The following is a 27,117-nucleotide window of genomic DNA, read 5'->3' as shown; positions in this document are numbered from 1 at the left end:
TCTCAATTCCTTATTTGTATATTTTGTGCTACTCATTGATGACAATTTTTATCAACCCAAGCTAAGGCCTGCATATTTTATCACCAGAGATTCAAAAGCATAACATCAGAAGATAAATTGGGCAGTGCAAACTTTCTTAAACATTACAGAATCCCTTAGTCTAAACTGTAGCAATTTTTTGTACATATTCACCTTGTTTTTTAATGTAATATAACACCAGAACATGGATATTGCATATCAAGGAAATCTTAACGAAATCTAACACATACTTAAAAAAAATAAAGAAAAAAAGATGCTAATTTTCTAAAAGTACCTGAGTGGCTTCATGTGTTTGAATACGTCTAATGAATGGCTAAGCACTTTCAAGTTAAAAATCCCTTGAAATTAGATCCACTGGAGTTACAAAGTGTCATACATTCTTATTTTCATTAATACTTTTTTAAAGATTTGCACTGGCTGAATGAAAGGACTGTAAAAAATGCTTTTTTTCTAACACACTTGTAGTATGAAAAACCAAAAACCATTTTAGTCTACCACTGTGACCTCAGTTTTATATCTAAACTGGACGTACATAACGGTAACGGACGACTGGAGACCCAGTATCAATCTCAAACTTGAAGCTGAATGCAAGTTACTGGTGTCACAAGTAACATGCCAAATATTTTTTCAAAAGATTTCAATTACAGTTTAAGAAAAGACAAAAAGTTCATTGAACTTACCAGTCAGCAACAAGTTTGATTTATGATTTGAAGAAAATTAAAGTTGAAAAAAAAAAACAGAATTCCTGCACTCTACATAAAATAAGTAGCTGTTCTGTTGTTTAGTAAGAGATGCTGACCTCTCTAAACAATGATATTACAAATCTTAGCTTTATACATGAGCGCACAAGGCCCAGGTCTTTGTAAGAAATCTTGGTGCAAGAATGGATGTTTTATGAACATACAGGGTCATCTCCCACATTTTCGACCTAAAACATGAAATGAAACAAATGGAATGAGATATGAAAACCCTCAGAAAATTTGAAAGTTTGAAAGCAGCGAAAACTGAGAGCTACACTGGAAATGGTACAATGAAAACATCTCCTATTAGCCGACGGTAAATTCACATCCAGCAATTTTACCATAATCTAAAACTCTGAATCATGACTTCATTTGAAAATTTCCTCGACAAGTATACAGAGCATTCCATGAGTACCCAAATTCTATCATTTTAAAAAGATCCCACACAACTTTAATTGACAGAAGCAATAGATAACATTCTGACTGAACATCAAAGAGATTCTTTTTCAGCAAAATGAATGAATGTCCACATAACCAGACAAGCATTAAATTACACAAACAAAAAGAAAATGTTTAAGTGATAAAAAAAAAAAGTGAATGAAGGCTATACATTTAATATGAAAAATTCATTCACTTGACCTTATATGATACTGTACTGCAATTGTATTTACAAACAGGGATATATGGCCATTCTGTGAACTTCCTCTATGGATTAAAAATTTAACTTGCCAACAATCTTTACAATAATGGGATCTTTTTCCAATGCTAAGACATAATTATTTTACATAACAATGATATAATGATAGGAATAACTGCTAACCTAATATGAACTCATTAACACTTCACATTGAAAATACAAATGACTTGCTCTATATGACTTAAGGTATGACCTTATTCCTTTCACAGTTTTGCAACTGCAAAACTTGCACATCTGTATTACTATTTCTCTATAACACCTTGACTCAAAATAAATCAATGGATACACAGAAAAAAAAAAACTGGCATGAAAACAAAGCCCAAGTGAGGATGGTTTGTGGTCCTTCGACTTTTTAAACCAACTCTTATTGATGCTCTGCTTCCACCTAGTGTTAAAACCTCAAAGTCCCCTGACATAACACCTTCCTCCACAATCAGGTAAATTTTGTTTCAATTAGTAAAACTCACTGAAATCACATGGGCCCCACTGCAGCCATAACTTAGAAATGGTGCAATTTGGAGGACACATCTGCTGTTGTATGGTTTCACCCAAGAGTTGCAAGTTACAGAATATCACCACATATCACAGAGAGAGTTTTCATAGGGTTTTCAATCTTCACTTTAATCATAAAACTGTGTGGAAATAGAGAATGTTTAAAAAATAGGTGCAGCAATCACCTTTGCACAAGCTTGTAATTACAAACTATAAGGACATTAAAAAAATTATTAAATAGTCACTGATTCTTCAGCTAACTTCGTACTTATAGTTTAGGTAGGTGAAGCCATGTAATGAGTTTCACATTTCATTCAGTCTTAATGCATTTGAAGCGCTCTCAAGTCTCACTTCACTATGAATTAGAGGTTGAATCTGATGTGTGACCATTGTCATTATATGCTGATGCAGAATTACCATTAACTACGAAAGATGTTCCCAAGCCATAGAGATGACCACAGTATTTGGCATCGTCGATCTTATCTTCAAAAAACATCTGGAATTATTCAAGATATTAGAATTGTTGTTCTTTCACAAGCAATCAGTAATGTTAAGGAAAAATATTTAAAAAACTTTGCAGTTACGGAAAATAATTCTTTTAGGACATAATTGTACGTAGTAAAAAACACTGCCTTTCTAGAGCTTTATTCACTCCATGCTCAGAGGTAAGAATTTACCAAGAATCTAATTACATTAGGCCGAGAAATACTTCTAAAGTGTGAGAATAAATTTAATTCCTTGGACCCCTAATTCAGTTCACGCACTGAGCTCAGGTTTGTATTTTGCACCTTTCCCCAAGGGAACAAGGAGTGATCATTTAAAGTAAGCCAGTGATCAATGTCTAAAAGGAAATTTCGCTTTCACAAATGCTCATGTAATCATATAAAAAGCAAATGTTTGCCTTTTAATGGTTACCTACAATACTTAACGTGGGAGACAATGAAAAAAAACTCTCAAACTGGGATGAACCTATCTGAAGGAACAGTACTGTACCTATGAGACACATTAACAACCCATATAAAGTTAACTTGTGTCAAGTGGATGAGTTGACCTACTTTGGCTAAGCTCTGGGTACATAGCACTAGCTTGCTTACAAACATCATCAGCAAAAGAAGAACATAATACTGCGCAAACCTCTCCATAACGAAACTGATTACTAAAAAAAAATCTAACAATATCACTTATTGATTACTGATAACCATTGTAACATCCAGAATTTGTAAGTGAAGGGACTTCTATAATACTTCTTTATATGCAACAAAAAAATATTAAAAACAAAAAGGAATTAATTATTAAGGAATGAACCTTACTTCTTTTCATCTTAAAGAACGCTGCTCCTGTTAAGAGGGAGTCTGAGCCGGCCTGATGTTGTGGCCCTACTCGTTCTAGCTCCAGTTGCTCTGCAACTTCCTGCAATCCTCCTTTCAAATTCTTGCAGGACTTCATCAGGTACTGATTTGAAAGCATAAGAAAAAAGGGCAATAAACAAATAAAAATGATATTGTTATGATACAATAAAGTTTGTTCATACTTACCTGGCAGATATATATATAGCTGTATTTTCTGAAGTCCGACAGAATTTAAAAAACTTCCGACACACGCAGTGGTCGGCCAGGTGGTTAGTACCCATTCCTGCCGCTGGGAGGCGGATATCAGGAACCATTCCCATTTCTATTCATAATTTTTATTTCCACTGTCCCCCTGAGGGAGGTGGGTGGGTACTTGATTATATATATCTGCCAGGTAAGTATGAACAAACTTTATTGTATCATAACAATATCATTTTGTTCATGAAACTTACCTGTCAGATATATATATAGCTGAATCCCACCGTTGGAGGTGGGAAGGGACAGAATAGAAGGATTTTGGGAAACAAATGCATGCAGATGATTTACATCTTGGTTCCACCTGTTAGCATAGCCGACTTCGTGATTACTGTCACCCAAGTCTGCTTCTGCTTTACTAGAGTTGCCAGCGAGGTAGAGACCTATATAGCTGGTGCACTCCAGATGATCTGTCAACGGGGGCGTGACCACAATGTGACTAGACCATATTGACCATACCATGAGGGCTAAGAAGTAAAATAAATATATATATAAATATATATATCACCACCTGACCAACCTAGCCAAAGTTAAGGTGTGTTAACTAAGGCTTAAGAGTTAAGAAGTCGCCGTTGTCGGCGACTCAACAACTAAATTAAGAGCTCTTCCTAACCACTTTCTACAGGATAGGATGAGTGGTACTTCTTGCCCCAAGATTGTGTCTGCAGACACGTATGGCCCTAGCAAGCAGCAGATCTCATATGCCATCTTCACATCTCGCAGAGAGTGTGAAGTGAACACAGAGTTGCTTCGCTAAAACATGGTACTCAGGATGTTGCTGAGTGCCATGCTCTGTTGAAATGCTTCCGAGGCCGCGCCCTCACCTCGTGAGCATTCAGATAAAAAGATTTCAAATCTTTGTGCAAACACAATGAAGGAGCATTTTTGAAAGAACTCCTTAACACTAAAGCCAGGGTGTTCTTCGATATGGGCAAGTCTGGTCTCCTTTTTCGGAACACTGCAGATTGCCCGAATTACTTCGACTTTCTTGAGTTTTATGTAGATAAAACTTGAGAGACCTGACAGGGCACAGGACTCTCTCTGGCTCCTGCCCACTAACTTGTGCCATCCTTGCTTCCAAGCTCCTGGCCCAAGGACAAAACGGGTTTCCATTCTTAGGCCACAACGAAAGGCTTAGAGAGCACACCGCCTTGTGTTCTCTAAAGCCAAAACTTGTGACGATGGCTTAAAATCTCACTAACCCTCTTTGTCGTATCTAGGGTGGTTAGAAGAAGGCCTTCCTGATCACATGCAAGAAGTTAACTGGTAGGAGACGTTCGAATGCTTTGACATCAAGAACTTCAGACTACGTCTAAGTTCCATATTGAAAGCTTCGATCTGGACATGCACAGTCAGTCCGTCTGTACTAAAGTCAGGTGACCGACCAGTTGACCAGTCAGACGAATCAAGGACAGCAAGGCTGTACCCTGAAGACCATAAGGCACTATTCTTCGCTGAAGGATGAGTGTCTGGACTGCCTGGGCGATTCAATCTAAGCAAACCTTGTGTATCAACGCAACCCAACGTCGTCAGCGAATCAACTCCTGACTCGAGCTTCTGGTGCCAGGAGAAAGGAGCAAGGAGCAAAAAGGCGATTCAGTCCCGAAGGAAGAATGCCTGACAGTCCAACCTGGTCTCATGTTACACGATCATCGGGGTGTATAAACGCAACCAACTTCGTCAACAAGAAACTCAGGGCTACTATATGTCGCCTGATCTCGCACGAGTATCTGACTCCGAGAAAACAGGTGAGACAAAAAGTAGATGGTGAGCGAGTTTCGAGATTCCACAGACTCAAAGATCGTGAAGGGCTTTTTTTGTTTGACAGACGCAAATCTCTGAGCCCAAAAGCCGTCAACAACATATTTGCGTATTCTTTAATAGTTGTGACTGCCAGCTTATCCCATTCTTCAGACGGAAATGGAAGACGGTAATCTTATTCCTGTCAACATCTCGATAGTCTGAACGTTGTCAGACTCAGAGCGGAGAGGTTATAGGTACCTTTCGAGTTAGAGTAGACCGACTCTCTCGGAAAAGGTCCTTGGAAAGTGAACTAGGAAGGATGTGACCTCTGTGAATCCAGGATCCTGAAGGCCAACATGGGGCGATCAGCGTCATTGTCGCTCCCTGTGACATCATAAATCCTCTTATTACATTTCCTAAGCGATTGAAAAAGGGGAAAAGAGACTAAACATCCATCCCCGTTTAATATCATAGGATGGCGTTTAATGGTACCGATCCCGGATCGAGAAAAAGGGAGCAGAGAAGAAGCCTCTTCGTCCTCAACATATCGAAGAGAAGAATGAAAGGGCGTCCCTAAAGTCTCCACAACTCTCAACTTACTTCTAAAGAAAGATTCCACTCGGAAGTCAAAAGTTGCTGCCGTCGATCGAGACGATTCGTACGGACTTTTGCAATCCTGTAACGAACCTCTAGAGGATCGTTACATTCTACGCCTGTTGTTATAATAGGCTCTTTCTCGTAAACTCGAGCAGGGACCGAGAGAAGATACTTCTTAAGATATGAGAGAGCTGTGGAATATCAGAGTTGATGTGGACCACTGGTTCCAAAACTCGTTTCGAGGACTGGAGGGACGACCGAATTGCATTTACTTCTTTCAGATTAAGATCCAGGACATCTGAAACACTATCCAGATGTCCGGCACCTTCTTTCTATCATGACGCACTGAGAGATGTTCAGAATAATTCCTAGATCTTGAATAATATTTCAGTTTCCCGGTAGGAAAAAACTGTGGTCTGAATTGCAGTCTATTCGGGGAAACAAACTTCTTCAGGAAGGAAATGGTCCCCAGCAAGCTCATCCATTCCCTCCCCGAGTATGCTTACTTCCCTAATAAGGCTGCGCTTTGCCTAAGCAGGAGAGCATATAAAAGTGCAATGTTGCGGTAGACTCGTAGTTCTATACCGTGTGGTAACGAGCACCGAAAGGATTAAGAGATAACTCTGTTGAACATAGTAAGGCAAAACGAATGCAACGTTTATTCATTCACGTAAGAAATCCCCTCAATCTTAGGCTAAAGTCCGTGATTGTAGGACAGAGATACAGTTAGTCAGTCAATCCCGCAGGAGAGACGTAACTGCCAGCACAGAGATACGGTTAGTCAGTCAATCCCGCAGGAGAGAGAGACGTAACCTACCGCGCATGACAGCGCACGATCTGTTACTGGCTCGGTTGGAGGAACTTGGACAGTCAGACACAGCAGCAGCCAGCAGCTTACGAACGTCGTCTCTTAACTTTATGTCTGGGTTGCCAGCTACCCTATTCTACGAAGAAATAGGTCCGTTATTTTTTGAGCAAAAAGACTCTCAAGCTGGTATATTTAAGCGAAACAGAAAACGCTAAATATATAGATGCGTTTGTGTCGTCAGAACACTACATACAACGGTAAAAGATAAATCGGAAACTCCTGGAAGGCTGCAGGGAGTAACGATTAAGTCCTTAAAATAATAGACAATAGACCTCTCGGTTGCCATCCGAAGAGGTAACTACAGCAAGCGTGTATGACTTGAACCAACCAGTAGTAAAATAACGCAAGGCAAAATATTTTATTATATCACAATAAAGTTTGTTCATACCTACCTGGCAGACATATATATAGCTGAATTCGGAAATACAGCTACATACATATCTGACAGGCAAGTTTCATAACAAAACAGAGAATCGAAGGAAGCAGACAGCTCAAGCTTCTTATGTTATTGGACATAAGGGTTCATTGACGTAGTCTACAAGTCTATTTCTTGTACGAGTCTGCGAATGACGAATGAGAGCTCTTCCGAATCTTGTCAATAAGAGCTTATTCGCTTACGCAATATCAAGTTAAAGAGATGTTTGTCAATGAGAACTAACCCATTTACGGGACAAAGAGATATTTTGTCAATGAGGGGATACCCACTTACTTGACAAAACGATAGTATATTGTCAATGGGGGAAAGTCACTGAATTGACAAAACGTAATCCAGGAAGTCGAGCATTTTATTTTTCCGATTCCCGTCTCAAACGAGAAAGGGGCAAGAATCCTGTTAAGAGACAGGGCTTACGGCAGGTAGAACGACGATGTTCAATTCGGCAGCGTAGTCCCGACTAGAAACTAACAAAATCTATCATCTGAAAAACCCTTTCAGATGGGCTAAAAAGCTTGCAAAATTATCCTGGGAAGAGGAAGAAACTCTCCAACCAGCTTCCTCTCCCGTATCACAACTAATGCCTGCTAAAGCTTAAAATTTATTGGCAGTATGGCAAAGGTGGCAAAGGAAGTCCTGTCTTGCGCTTTCCTGAAGAGCGTCCTTTTGATGAATGCCTTTGCAAGAATCCTACTGAACGTCGCCGAGACGTCGAGCCTTTACATAACCCGTAACTGCCTTATCGCAAAGTCTTGACTGCGGTAGAGAAAACGAGATCTTCCCTTGAGCTTTCCTTAACTCCATCCACCTTTGCGAAAAGCAATATAATATTGACAGAGACCTCTTGAATTCACGAAACCCGAGGTCTTGCTGGGTTTCGAAGACGAAGTTGTCTGTTCACTTTAAGCTTCCTCCGAAGCACTGCTTACTTCACATTCTTGAGGCTCAAATCTTAAACAAGAGCTTGAAGAGTTCAACAGAAACGTTCAGCCAGGAGACAAACCTGGTGTGCGCTGGCGCGCGCTCGGCGTCCATTTGCGAGGACGCTCGGCGTCCACTGGCGAGGACGCTCGGCGTCCACTGGCGAGGACGCTCGGCGTCCACTGGCGCGCGCCTGGCGTCCATCCGAGCGTCCCGTTCAAGCCGAGCGTCAAAAGAAGCGTGCAGATCCTTTTGATGAATGCCTTAAAGCGTCACGCACCTGACAGGCGTCAAAACAAGCAAGAGAAACTGCCTTCTTTTTCATATTTCTCGGTGGAAAGACGTACACGTGATCAGGCGACGTCGCCTTCTTACTTCTCACTGAAACGCATAACGAGAGAGTGAGGGGACGTGAAGCTCCTCTTCTATAAAGCTTCTATGTAGAGGGCGCGAGTCCTTCCGAGAGCTCCAACCCCTGCACGGGGAGGACACCTCGGAGGACGAGAAGCAATCCTTCGAGATTCGTGCACGTGCACGATCTTCCGCAGCCTGGGAAGCGTCAACAGGTCCTACCGAAGGGACGCCAGATCGATGTGGGTTCCCCGTAACCCTCCTTCGGCTTTCGACATGCCCTCTCCCTGGTCCTGGGAGTCCGACAGAGGTCCAGGCCTAGAGGCGTTATGGGGCGGATCTGACGTTCCCTCCTGACGAGAGAGAGGACGTGAAGCGTTCTCTTCTCTAAAGCTTCTTAGAGGGACGTGCACGAACTTTGGCAGTCTGGGGATTTTCATCAGAAACTGCCGAAGGCACGCCAGATCGGTGGGGGTTCCTCGTAACCCTCCTTCGGCTTTCGACATGCCCTCTCCCTGTGGTCCTGGGAGTCCGACAGAGGTCTAGACCTAGAGGCGTTATAAGGCCGATCTGACGCACCCTCCACTACACAAGGGGCACTGTCACTGCACTTAGCCACTTCACTATTGCTCTCTAAAGCAAGAACTTTCGATTCTAAGTTACGAATCGAAAGAGTATAAGAGAAAGGGCAATAACCTCTACAGACACTGTTTTAGGGCCCGAAGGCAACATTACAGGGTTAGGAGTAACAATAACAGAAGTAGCACTCTTCACAACAATGAAGGAGAGCGATCACCTCTCGCAAGACATATTCATAACCCGTAGGCCATACTATAGGGTTAGACAAATAAAGTCTACAGGAAGGTTAGCAGGTTCACTACCCTGACTTTTGTTTACTGATTAATTGCGTACATACGAATCATACTTTTTCCTTACGGAATTAGACATGTTTACTGATTAATTGCGTACATACGAATCATACATCTTCCTTACGGAATAGGACAAAGTCTCACACTCCTTACATGACAAATCTCAACAGAGAAGCAAGACCCAAACCCCTCGTGCATACCAAGTGCGGATCTACCGAAGCTTTCGGTAGCCACACCCTATCTTTGCAGACAACCCCCTCTGAAACTAGCCTAACTAGATTCAGATATCTTATGCAAAAATGAATCAAATTCAAATCAATTTAAGATAGCGTATGCCTAGCCACAATCCAGTAAATAAATCAAAAGACAATTAGGATACTTAGCGGCAATGAAGTTTCCAAATTCCTAAGACGGAGGTACTGAAACAGGTGTTTTCAGCACCGGCGACAGAAAAATTATGAATAGAAAATGGGAATGGTTCCTGATACCCGCCTCCCAGCGGCAGGAATGGGTACTAACCACCTGGCCGACCACTGCGTGTGTCGGAAGTTTTTTAAATTCTGTCGGACTTCAGAAAATACAGCTATATATATATCTGACAGGTAAGTTTCATGAACAAAACTATATTTCTATAAAGATATATACAAACCTGATTCTTTTCATTAAAATCATACATGATAACATCTGTGGTCTTTGCATATTCCAAAACACTACATTTTTCTGTCTAACAAATAGATCAGATCAGTAGCAAAAGGAACAAGCTACCTGAATTGCCAGGTACCTATTAATCACATACCTCAATGGTCCTTCAAAAATGATGGGCTTGTCTAAAGAACACCTTCATCACAACCACATCATACATTTATGCCTAATAACAAAGCTAGGAAGGGAAACCTAGCTGGAGAATGCACTAGATTGATAACAGAGGCCTGAAGGAACCAGGAATGCAACCAGTGACTGGTATAACACACGGACCAAGGCTCTGGTAACTCAAAGTGTAAAGCAAAGTGCTAGCTGACACCTGAGGTCTCACCTTAGGATGCCAATTGAAAGGAATAGAATGCAAAATTTAGGCCAAAAGCCAAGAGCTGGAACTTATAAGATCATACCGCACTAAAGGGGAAATTAAAAGTAAAAAGGTTTTGAAGGTATAACAGAAGGAAAATTTTGCAGTTGCACTATGAAACAACTGTTGGGAGAGGATGGATATTACAATTAAATAAACAGAATATGAAAGAAAGGGGTTGCAGCTATGGGCCAAAAGGACACTGCAAAGAACTTTGAGTAATGCCTACCTTGCACTACATGAGGTGCAATGACAGCACTACTGCCCTACAGGAGGATGCCAAGGAATGATATGAGAATAGAAGTTACAGAAATAGAGGTTGATGATCACCTCCCCTAAGTCGTCCTCTTTACATATAACCTCATGTGTCACAACTACCAGTCCCAACTAATATAGTACATCTAATTATATATGTATTAAATCTCTTGAGTTAAATTTACTGGATAAGGATTGGTAATGCCAAGTAAGCAAAACAAAGCTTATAGTGCCTGGAAAGTAAGCAAATGAAAGTGGCCAACTAGCTGTGGGAAGGTGTGAGAGTGAACTTTCTACTGTGTACCAAATGTAAAAGAAGATTCCACAAAAGGTATTCAGTATTATTAAATATACTATTATCATTATTATTCAGAAGAACCCTATTCATATGGATCATGCCCATAGGGGCTACAGACTTGAAATTCAAGCTTCCACATAATATGGTGTTCTTTAGAAAAGAAGTAAGAGGTGGTAAAAGGAAATACAGAAAGAAGAGATCTCACTTGGTATTCTGACACAGAAGTCTTGTTTAACTACTTAAAATAATAGTATAGAAGGGCAAAAACTTATGATAGGTACATAAGGCCAGTACTATAAAGCAAAAACATGGGCAATAACATGGAATGTTAAGAGATTGGAAAAGGTGTGACCATGGAATATCAAGATTCAAGGCAGGAATAACATAGACACCAACAAGGAAAAGGAATGAGGGTCAGGAAAGGCACACACATGGAATACCGAGTTTAATGGCAGGATATTGACATCATATCATAAAAGGGATGTGGTATCAAGAGGCTCGAAAAGATGGCAAGACTGAGATGAACTGGAAGATGTAATGAAGAAAAGTTGGTTAGAATGACAATGAACAAGGCAATTTTTCCTGTAAGAAACACTGCTCAACTTTGCTAAGATGTTAACAACGTAATAAACACAAGAACAGTAGGTAATTTGGCAGGTATGTGAAGGCTAAAGTAGAGCTTGTTGTTTCAGTACTGATCTTCTTTCTGTTAGACAAACATGGGGCATCTGGAGACATTCAACAACTATGAATATTGTGGGTATTTATAAATGATAGTGTAGAGATGAAACAAAGGTTTTGTCCTTAAGAAAAACAAAAGCATATATACTTTAATATCTTTTAAGCTAATAAAGTGAACAAGATTAAATTCAAAGTGGTACAACTCCCTTTTAAATACAAAAGCCTTAGTTTGCTTTTCTGTAATTCACCAAATTTTCAGTTTCTGAAAGCTAAAATTTTGTATAAGTAACTTATCAAGTATACGTAATTACATAGCCATTAGTTCACTTACATGGCAGCTTGAATTCAAAATTTTGCAGGTAACACTTCAAATATCTGTGTAGGGGACCTGTTCCATCCACTAGCAAGAACAATAGTAATGACTAGCAGATAATCTCAATCTGTTCCTACCATGCTTGGGTAAACAGTGAGTTATGGCAGCAGCTTATTCATTATTTTCAGGTGATTTAACTGGATTTCAGTGGTGTCTTCATCCACTGGAATGCATATTAGTAACCTTCATGAAATCTCAAGAAGCGTTTTTTCTTGTTTTGTTGTTATTAAGTTGATTCATTAACAGAATTTTGCCTGAAAAGTAAATCCGTTAGCAGATCTTTTGTTTATACCTAGGCTACTTGCGAACTGCAGATAATAGTTCTGCCCTAAAAGTAATCCTCGTATGTTGCCATTCCTTTAGGCTGAAACTTTTGCATTATGGTTTGTTTACCGGGCCTAGACTACTTGCAAGCCGTCAGTCGTATAGTTTTGCCTTAGAATTTTCGAATGGTGTTTTCCAAGCACAGGCATTCCACAGCTGCAGATAATAATTGCCTTAAAAGTCATTCTTAAATGTTTTGTCATTCTATCAGGCTAAAAGCTAGGCAAAACTTTTGCCTTTTTTGCCTAGGCTATTTGCAAGTTGGTTTCCGATATAGTTTTCCCCTTAAAGCAATTGCTGTATCTTATGCCATTTCTTTAGGCCAAACATTTATATTGAATGGTGTTTACAGGGAAAGGCTACTAGCAAGCCATTGAGTTTTTATTTATATAGATTTTTGGCATCATGCCATGCACTGGGGCAACTTAGGGCATTCAGCGCTGAAACGGAAATTGACAGTAAAAGGTTTGAAAAGTGTTACATGAGGAAAACCTCGCAGTTGCACTATGAAACAATTGTTAGGAGAAGGTGGACAGTAAGATGGAAAAGAGAATATGAATGTAGGTACAGTAAAAGGAAAAAAATAGCTGCAGCTAGGGGCCGAAGGGACACTGCAAAGAACCTTAAGTAATGCCTCCATTGCAACGAATGAGGTGCACTGATGGCACTACCCCCCCACATGTTAGCCATTGATAAATAATTGCCTTAAAAGTAATTCTTGAATGTTTCATCATTTCTTTAGGCCAAAGATTTGATTTTATGTTTGTTTACTGAACCTAGTACGTATACTTGCTAGGTATCAGTACACAATACGTATTAGTATCTTAACGCTAACACTTTCCTTTGCAGAGAACTGAAAAGTGTAAGGGCAGAAAGTAGTAAGGGACAAAGGCGTTGTCATCGGCCAAGAATTGGTCCCAGCATTTGCTTTGGCAATAGCTGGCTTGACTGGCGCCCAGTGCTTCTGGTGCCAGCTACAGCCTGACACCAGATCATTCTCTGAATGTTCAAAGCCCTCCCCAACTCTGTGGGAGAATAGGGGGGTCTCTGTCCTTTTGGAGTTTTCAGAGGACCATCCTCTACATATGTATATGGTAAGATCCGTTTCATCCCGACTATAACGCATTTCCCTCATGGACTTTTAACTTGGGACACAGAATCTGGAGATCAGTTTGTCTTCTTTTAAGTAACGTAAGGACGTCAGAGTAGCCTCTACCTCTTCAGCTTGCATTCACTTCATGCCTCGTCATTCTATTCTGCCTTTGTACTATGGTGATGTAATCGCTTTTTATTTCTCACTAATTTTAATGGAAGTTAATATAGTGTTGAATTTTCCAGTGCCTTGAGACCATTTTTGGTGACTCACATGGTATTGCAAAAGGAAACATACAAGTGTTTTAACTCACTGTCTCTTCACCTTGTAATAAGATGTTTTAACTCACTGTCTCTTCACCTTGTAATAAGATGTTAAGTTTTTTGCCGAGCCAGGGGGTACAATGTACCTGAAGCACCTACCACTCTCAATGGATGGGTTGCGGTTTTATTTCAGCGTAGGTGACAATGTTGTCTGGTTGATTTTATCATGCTCAAGCTTCTTATGTTATTGGACATAAGGGTTCATTGACGTAGTCTACAAGTCTATTTCTTGTACGAGTCTGCGAATGACGAATGAGAGCTCTTCCGAATCTTGTCAATAAGAGCTTATTCGCTTACGCAATATCAAGTTAAAGAGATGTTTGTCAATGAGAACTAACCCATTTACGGGACAAAGAGATATTTTGTCAATGAGGGGATACCCACTTACTTGACAAAACGATAGTATATTGGTCAATGGGGGAAAGTCACTTGAATTGACAAAACGTAATCCAGGAAGTCGAAGATTTATTTTCCGATCCCGTCTCAAACGAGAAAGGGGCAAGAATCCTGTTAAGAGACAGGGCTTACGGCAGGTAGAACGACGATGTTCAATTCGGCAGCGTAGTCCCGACTAGAAACTAACAAAATCTTATCATCTGAAAAACCCTTTCAGATGGGCTAAAAAGCTTGCAAAATTATCCTGGGAAGAGGAAGAAACTCTCCAACCAGCTTCCTCTCCCGTATCACAACTAATGCCTGCTAAAGCTTAAAATTTATTGGCAGTATGGCAAAGGTGGCAAAGGAAGTCCTGTCTTGCGCTTTCCTGAAGAGCGTCCTTTTGATGAATGCCTTTGCAAGAATCCTACTGAACGTCGCCGAGACGTCGAGCCTTTACATAACCCGTAACTGCCTTATCGCAAAGTCTTGACTGCGGTAGAGAAAACGAGATCTTCCCTTGAGCTTTCCTTAACTCCATCCACCTTTGCGAAAAGCAATATAATATTGACAGAGACCTCTTAATTCACGAAAAAAAACCCGAGGTCTAGCTGGGTTTCGAAGACGAAGTTGTCTGTTCACTTTAAGCTTCCTCCGAAGCACTGCTTACTTCACATTCTTGAGGCTCAAATCTTAAACAAGAGCTTGAAGAGTTCAACAGAAACGTTCAGCCAGGAGACAAACCTGGTGTGCGCTGGCGCATGGCGCGCGCTCGGCGTCCATTTTCTGGCTGAGGACGCTTGGCGTCCACTGGCGCGGACGCTTGGCGTCCACTGGCGCGCGCCTGGCGTCCATCCGACCGCGTCCCGTTCAGAAGCCGAAGCGTCAAAAAAGAAGCGTGCAGATCCTTTTGATGAATGCCTTAAAGCGTCACGCACCTGACAGGCGTCAAAACAAGCAAGAGAAACTGCCTTCTTTTTTCATATTTCTCGGTGGAAAGACGTACACGTGATCAGGCGACGTTCGCCTTCTTACTTCTCACTGAAACGCATAACGAGAGAGTGAGGGGACGTGAAGCGTCCTCTTCTATAAAGCTTCTATTTAGAGGGCGCGAGTCCTTCCGAGAGCTCCAACCCCTGCACGGGGAGGACACCTCGGAGGACGGAGAACAATCCTCGAGATTCGTGCACGTGCACGCATCTTCCGCAGCTCCTGGAAGCGTCAACAGGTCCTACCGAAGGGACGCCAGATCGATGTGGGTTCCCCGTAACCCTCCTTCGGCTTTCGACATGCCCTCTCCCTGGTCCTGGGAGTCCCGACAGAGGTCCAGGTCCTAGAGGCGTTATGGGGCTGGATCTGACGTCCCTCCTCGACGAGCAGAGAGGACGTGAAGCCGTTCTCTTCTCCTAAAGCTTCTTAGAGGGACGTGCACGAAACTTTGGCAGTCTGGGGATTTTCATCAGAAACTGCCGAAGGCACGCCAGATCGGTGGGGGTTCCTCGTAACCCTCCTTCGGCGTTTCGACATTGCCCTCCTCCCTGTGGTCCTGGGAGTCCCGACAGAGGTCTAGACCTAGAGGCGTTATAAGGCCGATCTGACGCACCCTCCACTACACAAGGGGCACTGTCACTGCACTTAGCCACTTCACTATTGCTCTCTAAAGCAAGAACTTTCGATTCTAAGTTACGAATCGAAAGAGTATAAGAGAAAGGGCAATAACCTCTACAGACACTGTTTACGGCCCGAAGGATTACAGGGTTAGGAGTAAAACAATAAAGAAGTAGCCACTCTTACAACAATGAAATGGAGAGCGATCACCTCTCGCAGACATATTCATAACCCGTAGGCCATACTATAGGGTTAGGCAAAATAAAGTCTACAGGAAGGTTAGCAGGTTCACTACCCTGACTTTTGTTTACTGATTAATTGCGTACATACGAATCATACTTTTTTCCTTACGGAATTAGACATGTTTACTGATTATTGCGTACATACGAATCATACATCTTCCTTACGGAATAGACAAAGTCTCACACTCCTTACATGACAAATCTCAACAAAGAAGCAAGACCCAAAACCCCTCCGTGCATACCAAGTGCGGATCTACCGAAGCTTCGGTAGCCACACCCTATCTTTGCAGACAACCCCCTCTGAAACTAGCCTAACTAGATTCAGATATCTTATGCAAAAATGAATCAAATTCAAATCAATTTAAGATAGCGTATGCCTAGCCACAAATCCAAGTAAATAAATCAAAAGACAATTAGGATACTTAGCGGCAATGAAGTTTCCAAATTCCTAAGACGGAGGTACTGAAAAACAGGTGTTTTCAGCACCGGCGACAGAAAAATTATGAATAGAAAATGGGAATGGTTCCTGATACCCGCCTCCCAGCGGCAGGAATGGGTACTAACCACCTGGCCGACCACTGCGTGTGTCGGAAGTTTTTTAAATTCTGTCGGACTTCAGAAATACAGCTATATATATATCTGAACAGTAAGTTTCATGAACAAAAACTATATTTCTATAAAGATATATACAACCTGATTCTTTTCATTAAAATCATACATGATAACATTTGTGGTCTTTGCATATTCCAAAACACAGCACGTTTTCTGTCTAACAAAAAAGAATCAGATCAGTAGCAAAAGGAACAAGCTACCTGAATTGCCAGGTACCTATTAATCACATACCTCAATGGTCCTTCAAAAATGATGGGCTTGTCTAAAGAACACCTTCATCACAACCACATCATATTTATGCCTAATAACAAAGCTAGGAAGGAAAACCTAGCTGGAGGAATGCATCCTAGATTGATAAACAGAGGCATTGAAGGAACCAGGAAGCAACCAGTGACTGGTATAACACACGGACCAAGGCTCTGGTAACTCAAAGTGTAAAGCAAAGTGCTAGCTGACACCTGAGGTCTCACCTTAGGATGCCAATTGAAAGGAATGGAATGCAAAATTTAGGCCAAAAGCCAAGAGCTGGAACTTATAAGATCATACCGCACTGAAGGGGAAATTAAAAAGTAAAAAGGTTTTGAAGGTATAACAGAAGGAAAATTTTGCAGTTGCACTATGAAACAACTGTTGGGAGAGGATAGATATTACAATTAAATAAACAGAATATGAAAGAAAGGGGTTGCAGCTATGGGCCAAAAGGACACTGCAAAGAACTTTGAGTAATGCCTACCTTGCACTACATGAGGTGCAATGACAGCACTACTGCCCTACAGGGAGGATGCCAAGGAATGATATGAGAGTAGAAGTTACAGAAATAGAGGTTGATGATCACTCCCCCTAAGTCGTCCTCTTTACATATAACCTCATGTGTCACAACTACCAGTCCCAACTAATATAGTACATCTAATTATATATGTATTAAATCTCTTGAGTAAAATTTACTGGATAAGGATTGGTAATGCCAAGAAAGCAAAACAAAGCTTATAGTGCCTGGAAAGTAAGCAAATGAAAGTGGCCATCTAGCTGTGGGAAGGTGTGAGAGTGAACTTTCTACTGTGTACCAAATGTAAAAGAAGATTCCACAAAAAAAAGGTATTCGTATTATTAAATATACTATTATCATTATTATTCAGAAGAACCCTATTCATATGGATCATGCCATAGGGGCTACAGACTTGCAAATTCAAGCTTCCACATAATATGGTGTTCTTTAGAAAAGAAGTAAGAGGTGGTAAAAGGAAATACAGAAAGAAGAGATCTCACTTGGTATTCTGACACAGAAGTCTTGTTTAACTACTTAAAATAATAGTATAGAAGGGCAAAAAACTTATGATAGGTACATAAGGCCAGTACTATAAAGCAAAAACATGGGCAATAACATGGAATGTTAAGAGATTGGAAAAGGTGTGACCATGGAATATCAAGATTCAAAGCAGGAATAACATAGACAACCAACAAGGAAAAGGAATGAGGGTCAGGAAAGGCACACACATGGAATACCGAGTTTAATGCAGGCTATTGACATCATATCATAAAAGGGATGTGGTATCAAGAGGCTCGAAAAGATGGCAAGACTGAGATGAACTGGAAGATGTAATGAAGAAAAAAAAGTTGGTTAGAATGACAATGAACAAGGCAATTTTTCCTGTAAGAAACACTGCTCAACTTTGCTAAGATGTTAACAACGTAATAAACACAAGAACAGTAGGTAATTTGGCAGGTATGTGAAGGCTAAAGTAGAGCTTGTTGTTTCAGTACTGATCTTCTTTCTGTTAGACAAACATGGGGCATCTGGAGACATTCAACAACTATGAATATTGTGGGTATATATAAATGATGGTGTAGAGATGAAACAAAGGTTTTGTCCTTAAGAAAAACAAAAGCATATATACTTTAATATCTTTTAAGCTAAAAAAGTGAACAAGATTAAATTCAAAGTGGTACAACTCCCTTTTAAATACAAAAGCCTTAGTTTTGCTTTTCTGTAATTCACCAAATTTTCAGTTTCTGAAAGCTAAAATTTTGTATAAGTAACTTATCAAGTATACGTAATTACATAGCCATTAGTTCACTTACATGGCAGACTTAAATTCAAAATTTTGCAGGTAACACTTCAAATATCTGTGTAGGGGACCTGTTCCATCCACTAGCAAGAACATTAGTAATGACTAGCAGATAATCTCAATCTGTTCCTACCATGCTTGGGTAAACAGTGAGTTATGGCAGCAGCTTATTCATTATTTTCAGGTGATTTAACTGGATTTCAGTGGTGTCTTCATCCACTGGAATGCATATTAGTAACCTTCATGAAATCTCAAGAAGCGTTTTTTCTTGTTTTGTTGTTATTAAGTTGATTCATTAACAGAATTTTGCCTGAAAAGTAAATCCGTTAGCAGATCTTTTGTTTATACCTAGGCTACTTGCAAACTGCAGATAATAGTTCTGCCCTAAAAGTAATCCTCGTATGTTGCCATTCCTTTAGGCTGAAACTTTTGCATTATGTTTTGTTTACCGGGCCTAGACTACTTGCAAGCCGTCAGTCGTATAGTTTTGCCTTAGAATTTTCGAATGGTGTTTTCCAAGCACAGGCATTCCACAGCTGCAGATAATAATTGCCTTAAAAGTCATTCTTAATGTTTTGTCATTCTATCAGGCTAAAAAGCTAGGCAAACTTTTGCCTTTTTTGACTAGGTCTGCAAGTTGGTTTCCGATATATTTTTTCCCCTTAAAGCAATTGCTGTATCTTATGCCATTTCTTTAGGCCAAACATTTATATTTAATGGTGTTTACATGGCAAGGCTACTTGCAAGCCATTGAGTTTTTATTTATATAGATTTTTGGCATCATGCCATGCATGGGGCAACTAAGGGCATTCAGCGCTGAAACGGAAATCGACAGTAAAAGGTTTGAAAAGTGTTACATGAGGAAAACCTCGCAGTTGCACTATGAAACAATTGTAGAGAAGGTGGACAGTAAGATGGAAGAGAATATGAACGTAGGTACAGTAAAAGGAAAAAAGTAGCTGCAGCTAGGGGCCGAAGGGACACTGCAAAGAACCTTAAGTAATGCCTACATTGCAACGAATGAGGTGCAATGATGGCACTACCCCCCTACATGGTAGCCATTGATAAATAATTGCCTTAAAAGTAATTCTTGAATGTTTCATCATTTCTTTAGGCCAAAGATTTGATTTTATGTTTGTTTACTGAACCTAGTACGTATACTTGCTAGGTATCAGCACACAATACGTATTATAATGCTAACACTTTTCTTTGCAGAGAACTGAAAAATGTAAGGGCACAAAGTAGTAAGGTGACAAAGGCGTTGTCATCGGACGAGAATTGGTCCCAGCATTTGCTTTGGCAATAGCTGGCTTGACTGGCGCCCAGCGCTTCTGGTGCCAGCTACAGCCTGACACCAGATCATTCTCTGAATGTTCAAAGCCCTCTCCAACTCTGTGGGAGAATAGGGGGGTCTCTGTCCTTTTGGAGTTTTCAGAGGACCATCCTCTACATATGGTGATATGGTAAGACCCGTTTCATCCCCTGACTATAACTTATTTCCCTCATGGACTTTTAACTTGGGACACACTCAGAATCTGGAGAGCAGTTTGTCTTCTTTTAAGTAACGTAAGGACGTCAGAGTAGCCTCTACCTCTTCAGCTTGCATTCACTTCATGCCTCGTCATTCTATTCTGCCTTGTACTATTGGTGATGTAATCGCTTTTTTATTTCTCACTAATTTTAATGGAAGTTAATACAGTGTTGAATTTTCCAGTGCCTTGAGACCATTTTTGGTGACTCACATGGTATTGCAAAAGGAAACATACAAGTGTTTTAACTCACTGTCTCTTCACCTTGTAATAAGATGTTTTAACTCACTAATGTCTCTTCACCTTGTAATAAGATGTTAAGTTTTTTGCCGAGCCAGGGGGTACAATGTATCTGAAGCACCTACCACTCTCAATGGATGGGTTGCGGTTTTATTTCAGTGTAGGTGACAATGTTGTCTGGTTGATTTTATCATGCTTTGCTGGCCATTGGAATACTTCCTTCACTGCAAAGCTTCCACTAAGTAGGAGGCAACCCATGGCTTTACCGCCACGCCACTACAAGTTAAGATGAGCACCAACCAGAGGCAGTATCCCAGTAGCTCTATTAACTTATAGGTAATGATAAGCAATGGTGTTCAATGCTAGCAGTATTTCTATTTCAAATTCATTAGATATCTTACAGTTTTGAAGTAGAAGATTGTCCATGTTTCCCCACTTCTTAACAATGTGGGAATCAGCTATGTAATTACTTACTTGGTAAGTTACTCATGTAAAAATATTTTTCTAATAAAATCAAATTTTATATATACTTACCACGTAATTACATGATCGGAGAACACCCTCCTCCCTGCTGATGAACATAAGGCATGAAGAGATTGAGGTTATCTGCTAAAGGCATTATGACCTAAAATTCCTGCTAGCAGGCAGAACTGGTCACCTACACAGAATTTTGAAGTGTTACCCGGAAAATTTTGAATTCAAGCTGCCGTGTAAGTGAACTAATAGTTATGAAATTACTTGGTAAAGTATATAAAAAGCTTTATTATAAAAATGCCATATTTCTGTAATAAAACTGACAAAATTTGTTACTTACCTTTACATCATATATAGAAGGGAAGTAGAGTCTCAGCATCTCGAAGAAATCACTTTCTTCAGCCGGTAAGTTTTGGTTGGTTAACAATTTTAGCAGATATCCGAAATCATATCCACTGGGGGAGAAAGAGTGCATGCTAAATAAATTCATATCTCTATAAAATTGTTTATGCTAATTTAGTTATCAATGAAAAACAAAGTAAAAGAGATAAGAATGTTCAAAATTGAAGAAGGTCAACTTTGCAAAATTCAGCCTGTTTCTCATTGTAAAACACTTCAAGGGAGAAAAAGAAGGCTTTCCAATAATGTGCACTAACAATCTGTCATATCTAATACACAAAACTGAGAAGAATGTTGACCAGCATTTTGAAAATAGTTAGAGGTTGGACCACTTCAAATATACATTACCATTTAGTGTTGTGACTAATTTCATGACAAATTAAGTATACAAATAAATATGTAATACACAGAAACCGAAGAAACTAGTTTACAAACCAAAATGCTTCTTGCACCTACCTGTGAAAAGACAACATTTTCACATTGTCGACTAGTACAATACCAGAAGTCATTAAAAGTTCGGCAAAGTCAACAGGTTCAATGCCATCTTCTTCATGTTTTTTAAACTGTAATCCCGAGTTTTGTAGCAAGTCTATGCTATCCTGAGCATACATATCCTCCCTAGGGAAAAAGATGCATGCAACACTTAGAAATTTTATGTTCAAGAACAAAATAGCAATTTTCACAAGTTTATTCTGTAATCAGGACTAATAAACATTTGCAACTTTATCATGACTATCAAGTACTGTGGTACCTCGTTTCTCGAACGTTTCATATGTCGAACTTTCCGTTTTTCAAACAAAATTTTCGAGAAAATTTTGTATCGTTTTTCGAACAAATGCTCGTACTTCGAACCGACTGCTTATCTAGTTTATACTTGTATTCGACGGCCTACTGGGTCTTACAAGTTAAACTGTATTAATTCATTTTTCATTTAGAATATATAGTTTAATGATAACAATATTTGACAAAATACATTCAAGTATAAAACATTTAATATAAGATTTAGCTTTCAATATACAATTTAGCAAAAAAGATGTATAAAATCGTACGTAACCGCGGTGACATCACACCCAGCTGACTTGAGACTGAACGAGGGAGCGTTGATATGTTGAGGAGAGAAGAAGAGAGTTATAAAATATTACTGTATGTATGTAAAAGCAATAAAAATTCACATAAAAAGGGAATTTCTCAACCAATTTAACGTAATGATAAAGTATGAAAACAATCAAATGCAATAAAAAAAAAAAAATTAAAAAAAAAAAAAAAAAAAAAAAAAAAAAAAAAAAAAGTAAGTCTTGATTGAGCCAGTGTTCAGTGTGCCGAGGTTGACGGTCTAGTTGAACAATATTAACAAAATAGTAAATGAAAGAACAAAGCTTTTCACAATAAAATTTAGCACAAATGATTAACAAAATCATTCATCATGTGGTGATACACAGCTAACTTGAGGTAGAGGGAGGTAGCGTTTATATTTTTTAGGAATAATGAATGAATGATTTTAAGTTATCGTGCGCTGTGGTATTGTTGAAGAGAGAAGACGCAGTAATATCTTTACTATAATATGTACGTAAAAGCAGTAACAATTCACATAAAAAATTATATTTCACAATAAATTTAACATAATGATAAAACATGAAAACAAATGCAACATGGTAAAAAAAAACGCTTGCTCAAGTCAGTGTTCGGTGTGCTGAGAGAGAGAGAGAGAGAGAGAGAGAGAGAGAGAGAGAGAGAGAGAGAGAGAGAGAGAGAGAGAAAGTTCGGTGCGCTGAGAGAGAGAGAGAGAGAGAGAGAAGAATGGCTCTGCTTCCCATTGACTTATTAGCTGATCTGGGATGATTATTCGCCCATTTCCTTCACTTCCACTCGATCTGCCCAAATCACTTTTATATTTGTCACGGTAAAATACCGATCTAGTGATAATTGCTTTTTACGATGTCTTTACTACTGTAAAAGTAACTCAGCTCTGTAATAAACAAACTGGCGCAGCTTTCAGCTTCGACATGTCTTCGATTGTTTGTTTAAGCGGCTTCCTTGTGAAAAGTTATTTTATTTCTCTTTCCTTTTCTTGCATTATTGACTTATTACTTATTTGTTTGTAAAATCCTCATGTTTGTTTTAAAAGTCTGCCATTTGCCAACAGTATTGTGGCATAATTAATCTATTTCATGCACTAAGGAACCAAGAGTAAACATGCTGATTACTCTCTCTCTCTCTCTCTCTCTCTCTCTCTCTCTCTCTCAGACACAATCGGACACACTCACACTATCGATCCCTTAATTACCATATATACTCGCATAACATGCTATCTCGCATATCATGCGACCCCCAAATTTTCACCCTCAAAATGATATTGTTATTATACAATAAAGTTTCATACATACTTACCTGGCAGATATATACATAGCTAAGACTCCGTCATCCCCGACAGAAATTCAAATTTCGCGCCACTCGCTACAGGTAGGTCAGGTGATCTTACCTGCCTGCCCTGGGCGGCAGGACTAGGAACCATCCCCGTTTTCTATCATATTTTCTCTCTTCCACCTGTCTCCTGCGGGGAGGCTGGGTGGGCCTTTAATTGTATATATCTGCCAGGTAAGCATGTATGAAACTTTATCTGGTATATAACAAGAACATTTTCATACAATCAACTTACCTGTCAGATATATACATAGCTGATTGGCACCCTTCGGTGGAGGGTAAGAGACAGCTTACTATATGGAATAGACAGGTAAACAACATATGTTGTAGGTATAAATAAAACCTTGGTTCCTACCTGATAGGTGGTAGACTTCTGGGTGTTTGCCCAGTAGTTCTGCATCACCTCAAGAAACTTTAGCGAGATATATGATCTATGGCCAAGAGTTCTTGTGGGTCTGCCGATGGGGTCTTATCCGCTTACTCGGCAGAGCCTAAAAGGACTTTGTCAATGGGTGCTGATCCACTTATATGACAATACACCTTATGAAGGAGCACACAACCAATCCCGACCACCTGATCCTAACCATATGTTAGAACTAAGGATTGTTCCGAGTTATCCCCGAACTCGTCACCACAACCGTAACTCAAAACCACTAAGCACACATACATAATTTTCAAAAAAAAAAAATTATACTCATCTAATTGGATATGACAAGATTCTCTTACTGAACAACATAGACGGCCGCCCGTGCTAAACCAAGTCCTCCATTGTTCGAAGAGACTCCAGACCATATCCAAAAAGAAGAAAAGTATATACATTTAAGGATTGGTGTCGGCTCCCGTACCCAGAATCGTATCCGCCGATACGAAAGGACCTAGAGAAAAAACACTTCTCATATGTCACACGAACGTCTTTCAAGTAATGAGATGCAAATACTGAGTTGCATCTCCAAAATGTCGTATCTATGATGTTTTTAAGCGACATATTCTTATGAAACGAGAGAGACGTCGCTACAGCTCTCACTTCATGAGCTTTTACTCTCAACAGTTGTAAACTGTCCGTCAGGACAGACCTTATGAGCGTCTGTAATGACGTTTCTTTCTTACAAAAGAATGCCAGCGCATTCTTGGACATCAGTCTTGTGGGGTCTTTACCGCGCACCAAAGACCTTGTCTAGAGGCCTCCCATCTGATGCTTTCTCTGAAGGTAGAACTTCAGAGCTCTAACAGGGCATAGAGACCTCTCTGCTTCTCTGCTACGAGACTCGACATGCCTTTGACTTCGAATGACTTAGGCCAGGGATTCGTGGGATTCTCGTTTTTTTTCGCTAAAAAACAGGGTCTTAAACGAGCAAATAGCTGAGTCTCCCTTGAATCCTACTTTATCCTGCAGAGCATGTAATTCACTAATTCTCTTTGCCGTAGCTAAAGATAATAGGAATAGGCATTTTCTGGTGATGTCTCTAAACCACGATGGCCAGATGAGGAGGTTCGAATCTTTCCGATGACAGAAACTTGAGGACTACGTCTAGGTTCCAGTTTTGGAGGTACTTGGTTCCTTAGACTTTGAAGTCTCAAAAAGACCTTATGAGATCGTGGAGATCTTTATTATCTGCCAGATCCAATCCTCTATTCCTGAATACAGCCGAGAGCATACTTCTGTATCCCTTTATTGTGGATACGGCTAGATGAGATTTTTCTCTCAGGAATAGCAGGAACATCAGCAATTTCCGCTATAGAGGTAGTGGAGGAGGACAAACTCTTGGATCTACACCACCTTCTAAATACCTCCCACTTCGATTGGTATACTTTCGTAGTGGAGGTTCTGCGTGCTCTCGCGATTGCGCTTGCCACTTCGCGAGAAAAGCCTCTCGCTCTGACAAGTCTTTCGATAGTCGAAAGGCAGTCAGAGCGAGAGCGGGGAGGTTTTGATGGTACCTCTTGAAGTGTGGTTGTCTGAGAAGATCCGTCCTTCTTGGTAGGGATCTTGGAAAGTCTACGATCCACTCTACCACCTCCGTGAACCAATCCTGGGCCGGCCAAAAGGGGGCTATTACGTCATCCTCGTCTCCTTTGACGCCACAAACTTTTTCATTACTAAACCCCAGGATTTTTGAATGGGGGAAAAGCATATACGTCTACTCGAGACCAATTTAGCAGGAAGGCGTCTACCATAAGTGCTCTTGGATCTTCCACGACGAGCAAAAAACTGGGAGCCTTTTGGAAATGAATGTGCGAAGAGATCCACATGAGGAAGTCCCCCACAGAGACCAGAGATCGAGACACACTTCCATCCGTGTAGGGTCCACTCTGTATGAAGGACCTGGTTCCTCCTGCTGAGTCTGTCCGCCCTCACATTCTTTACTCCCTGTACGAACCTTGTCAGCAGGGAGATGTTCCTGTGGGACGTCCAAAGCAATAGGTCCTCTCGTCAGTTCGTAAAGGAACGAGGAGTGAGTCCCCCCCCGTTTCCGAATGTAGGCAAGTGCGGTGGTGTTGTCCACGTTTACTTGCATACTTTGTTCGACACCAGAGGTTCTAGACTCTTCAAAGCCAGATGCACGGCGAAGAGCTCTTTGCAGTTTATGTGCCAAGTCACCTGTGCTGGTTCCCAGGTGCCTGACACCTCTTCTGAGCCTAATGTCGCTCCCCAACCTTTCTCCGATGCGTCGGAGTACAACACTAGTCTGGGTTCTTGTGTTTTTAGAGAGATCCCTATGTTCTCTTCCAGAGGGGGCAACCACCACTCCAGGTGCGATTTTATCTCCACTGGAATGGGAAAAACGTCCGAAAGTTGTCCGGTTTTCCAGCTCCAAGAACTTCTGGAGAAGAATGAAGCGGACGTAAATGCAGTCTTCCTAGTGGGAAGAACTGTTTCTAGCGAGGAAAGGGTCCCTAGAAGGCTCAACCATTCCCTCGCCGACGTATGTTCCTTCCCTAAGAAGAGAGAGACTATCCGCAAACCTTTTGCGATTCTCTCTGCGAAGGAAATACTCGAAAACCCCGAGAATCCATCCGAATCCCCAGATAGACTAGGTCCTGTCTGGGGATCAGCTGAGACTTCTCGAGGTTCACGAGCAATCCCAACGCTTTGATCAATCTAGCGTTAACTTTAGGTCCTCCAAGCACTGTCTCTCTGATCTGGCCCTGATGAGCCAGTCGTCCAGATACGAGAAATATTTACTCCTTTGAGGTGAAGAAACCTCGCCACATTCTTCATCAGGCTTGTGAAGACCTGATGACGCCGTGGACAGGCCGAAACACAAGGCTCTGAACTGAAAGATCCTTCCCCCCACCCCCCGTCCTGAAACGGAGGTACTTCTTCGATGAAGGGTGGTATCGGGACGTGAAAGTAGGCGTCCTGGAGATCTAGAGACACCATCC

The 27,117-nt window shown here is 40.6% G+C and overlaps 1 protein-coding gene across 1 annotated transcript; it reads right to left on the bottom strand.

The window, feature by feature from the left end:
- Nucleotides 1-2,323: 2,323 nt before the first annotated feature.
- On the bottom strand, nt 2,324-22,454 carry LOC135196622 (CCR4-NOT transcription complex subunit 7-like). Its single transcript, XM_064223462.1, has 6 exons — nt 22,064-22,454; nt 21,769-21,930; nt 21,254-21,368; nt 3,279-3,420; nt 2,888-2,961; nt 2,324-2,464 (listed from the first exon to the last, which is right to left on the bottom strand). Exons 2-6 carry the CDS (start codon nt 21,921-21,923, stop codon nt 2,324-2,326), a joined length of 627 nt encoding a protein of 208 aa, XP_064079532.1. The 5' UTR covers nt 21,924-21,930; nt 22,064-22,454.
- Between the last annotated feature and the right edge of the window lie 4,663 nt (nt 22,455-27,117).

This window comes from Macrobrachium nipponense, chromosome 18 (genome assembly GCF_015104395.2).
Source record: "Macrobrachium nipponense isolate FS-2020 chromosome 18, ASM1510439v2, whole genome shotgun sequence".
NCBI lineage: Eukaryota > Metazoa > Arthropoda > Malacostraca > Decapoda > Palaemonidae > Macrobrachium > Macrobrachium nipponense.
The sequence above is the reverse complement of the archived record's forward strand: the minus strand, read 5'-3'. Positions and strand labels throughout refer to the sequence as shown.

Bases quoted from the DNA above. Each gene is read 5' to 3' on its own strand.
- LOC135196622 (XM_064223462.1), bottom strand. From the start codon at position 21,923: ATGTATGCTCAGGATAGCATAGACTTGCTACAAAACTCGGGATTACAG. The intron at 3,421-21,253 runs GTAAGTAACAAA...CTTTCAAATCAG, and splicing joins CTTCTATATATGATGTAAAG to TACCTGATGAAGTCCTGCAA. The intron at 2,465-2,887 runs GTAGGTAACCAT...GAATAATTCCAG, and splicing joins TGTCTCCCACGTTAAGTATT to ATGTTTTTTGAAGATAAGAT.